The sequence below is a fragment of the Cariama cristata genome, unplaced genomic scaffold, assembly GCF_000690535.1.
Source record: "Cariama cristata isolate BGI_N322 unplaced genomic scaffold, ASM69053v1 scaffold35738, whole genome shotgun sequence".
In the NCBI taxonomy this organism is placed as follows: domain Eukaryota; kingdom Metazoa; phylum Chordata; class Aves; order Cariamiformes; family Cariamidae; genus Cariama; species Cariama cristata.
The window spans coordinates 2,373-5,892 of NW_009633476.1; the positions used below are offsets into that span (position 1 = coordinate 2,373).

A 3,520-nucleotide genomic window follows, 5' to 3' on the forward strand; every position below is an offset into this window, starting at 1 on the left:
CCAAACAAAAAAGAAAAACCAAACAAAAAAGAAAAACCAAACAAAAAAGAAAAACCAAACAAAAAAGAAAAACCAAACAAAAAAGAAAAACCCAATTACTGCTTGTGGTTTTTTTCATATAGCCCAAAGCCAAAATCTGGAATAAAAAATGAGCTACGCACTGGAGTTTGCAGGCATGCAAAGAATGACATTCTAATTGGCTCCAAATCCTAGTAAGATAGATTGTTATTTTCTCACATTGTTTTATGCCAAAGTTTCCATGACCATTTTTGCAGCAGCACTCAACTTTCTCTTCAGCAAACAGCTGTAACATTGCATCTTCCACTCTTCTGAGGTGACCAATTTAATTGAAAGTCATTAAAAAAACTGCAAAGGTCCAAATTATCTGGTATTGTTACACTTCATCCTATTCTGAATTTAAGTAAATGATGGAACAGGAAGAACATATTATTACATTTATATAAATAGCAACGCTTCTCAATTAACTATAAAAAGATGATACTTCAGACAGCTGTTAGAACGCATCAGGCAAGCGGTATCTGCCATTTCAACCGCAGGACTGTCAGAAGGCCTGTACCATCAAGGGCAAGTTAAGAAACAACTTTACTACTTCCAATTAGGTTTTTTTAATTAATTTTTCCCCTTTTATACTCATATTTTCCAACTCACAACTTGATATAACACTCCTGAACCTCAAAACAAATTTATTATCTCCAATTTCACTAATGGGAGATGGAGGAACAAGAATGCGTGCCACATACATGTTCACAGAAGGCATTAGAGCCAGATAACCGAGGCATATTCCCCCTAAGAAAATGTCTCATAACCACCAGGTTGTGGAGGCAGAAATCCTGGCTCCTGAGCAGGGGACTGCCACAGCCAGGGCACATCCTGCAGCTGAGCATCACAGGACAACGACACAGCTGTTACGAGGGTACAGGATTTTCCTTCTGCGTTTCTGCCAGCTCTGGTGTCTGCTCCTTCAGATCTTTCTTCTCTTCCTGCATCTCTTCCAACACAGGTTGAAGCCGGAGGTGTAATACAGAGTCCCTGGTTTCAACATTCTGATGATCCTGTTGTGCTACCTACAGTTAAAAGACAGATGATCACCAAAAAAACAGGGTCATAAAAAGTTTCTGTCAAAGGTTGACTGAAGAGAGCAATAGAGAGCAACAGCCCCAGTTTGTATGTCCAAAAAAAAGCTGATAGGAAAGTTCTAATTCATGCTTAAATTACTGTGAAGGTACGAGACAGCGTCAAGGTACTGACATACCAGGGCAAGAAATTTAAAACAAGACTACTGACCTCAAGCTAAAAGATGAAAGAAAGAAAGTCATGGATTTCAACTTTTCACATGCTCATTGGACACTGCACATTAAGCAGAACCAATTTCTGTTCCTCTTCAGCCTCTTTTATTGGGGAAAGCACTACGGACACTTAACCCGGAGATCATCGGATAATGAGGAGAATGGATAGTGTATTACAAAAGAGAATAAATGAATTTAGCTAACAGACTTTAAAACTGCAGCTTTTATAAACAGCTCTTCTCCCTTCTTTTTGAGGGTGTTCAATTACAAGGACAGCATTCTCAGAAGACATGGTAATCAGTTAGTCATGAACAAGGTAAAAGATTTTTAACCATCATAAAGCAGCCAGGTTCTACTCTACCTGACGTGCTGTTCTAGAAGCATCTTCAGTTTGGTTTTTCATCCTATTTTAACATTAAGAGTTACATGATAATTGCCTGAAGTAACAAGGAACTAGACTCCATGTGCCCAGGAGCCATTTCTTCTCGTACATTAGAGAAAACAGAAAGCAGCAGCAGAACACTTTGGGCAGTTCTTTTGGACAGTTATTTTCTTGCCAGAAATATAAGTAAACCACAACAAACCAAACTGCAAGATTTATGTAAAAAATTCCAGTTCAGGATCAAGATTGAAGAACACGAGTGAGTGTGCATTAGACTACTTAACTATTAAAAAGGGATGGAAAAACATGTTAGTTATCTTCGAACCAGAAGAGGTTCTCGTTTACCTCCTGCTACCTTATAGACATAACATGTATATGGTAATACCTATACGTATTTCCAAGTGGTTTATATAGACACACCGACAGATAATCTGAAAGCACTGAAGACTTAAATCTTTCTTCACCATAACAAGTACTTCTCTTTTCTGTCCCGCAAGAACTACCTTAACCTTAGCCAGTCACGTTCACAACTAAGAAGAAAGTTTATTCTGCACAGCAAAGACATTTTATTATGACCACTGGGCGTGTGACTGTTTTGGCTGAGAATTTAATTCAGACTAACTCAACATTAAGGGTCTGGAAGTGAAGTTTTCTGAATCCACTGGCCAAGTAACTCTGTGAATATTTAATACTTACTTTATCTGTTCCTCTTCTCTGTAAAATTATCCCACTTGCTAAAAGGGCTTTTCCTGCTTCTTCAAACAATTTTTCCTCTTCAATTTTTCCTTCTTCCTTCAGTTCATTGAATTTCTCAACAAACCTAGATTTCAAGATTGCATTTTTACTCTCATAAATAATGTTTTGGTTCACTAACTTAAGAGGAGAAAGGGACAAGTTTCAGAAATATTTCTAGTTTAATTATTAATAAACCTTACCTCTGGCAAGTAGATTTGTAGTTTAATTGCGACAGGTCGAAAGGTCTTGGACCACTGCCATAAATTCTGTAAAATTTCCTATTCAAAAAAGAAAACAGTTTAGTTTTTCAAACCATCAAAAAGGGATACGTCTTGGAGTAAATAACATCAGAGTCAGTTAATTCAGGCTTGAACAAAAACTTTTCACATAACTATCTCTCCTCTTCCCATCAGCTATTATGTTATACAGAGATGTTCGTTCCAGTATTTTTAATTGTCTTGATAAATTCTAGTTAGTCTTCACCACCACCAGTGAGTCAGAGAAGCACTGTAACTTCTCCACAGAGGGTTGAAGTTAGCCTACCCCGGCCACCCAACGCGGCTGACAGGAGTTTGCGTTGGACAGGCGTCTGCCTCTTCTATTGCAAACAAGCCTCTACCTAAAGCAAGGTGCCTTTTGCGCCTCCACCAGCAACTATAAATATACGGGAGATAAGGCGGTAGGAACGCGTAATGCGGTGTCTCTGCAACATAAAGAAGCAGCGAAAACACTGCCTGAAGGCCCAGGGACAGCAAGGGCGGTGACACGGGGCAGAGGAACGTCTCCGGTGGATGGCGGAGCTCAGGCACCCCTCGGCGGCCGTCCAGGGAGGGAACGCGGAAACTCACGCTCGCACTTCGTCCTCCTGGTAGAAGATGGGCGGGACAACGTCCTTCACCTTGCCGTAGCGCGGCCGCGGCACCCGGTAGACGGGCTCCCTCAGCGGGGGGAAGGCAGTGTAGACGTCGAACCACAGCGGCTTCTCGATCACCCCGATGCGGAGCAGGTTCCGAGTCCTGCCGGGGGAGAGGAGCGGCGCGGGGGGAGCTCAAGGGACACCCGCACCGCCCCAGCCTTGCGCCTCCCTCCCGGGGGA

At 41.6% G+C, this 3,520-nt stretch overlaps 1 protein-coding gene across 1 annotated transcript; it reads right to left on the reverse strand.

Annotated features, from left to right (window-relative positions):
• Window positions 1-926: 926 nt before the first annotated feature.
• Window positions 927-3,440, reverse strand: MRPS23 (mitochondrial ribosomal protein S23; the record flags this gene model as incomplete). Its single annotated transcript, XM_009706761.1, has 4 exons — window positions 927-1,085; window positions 2,386-2,509; window positions 2,625-2,702; window positions 3,273-3,440. Coding segments are annotated over 4 exons (529 nt in total), but the record flags the coding sequence as incomplete, so codon positions are not given.
• Window positions 3,441-3,520: the final 80 nt, after the last annotated feature.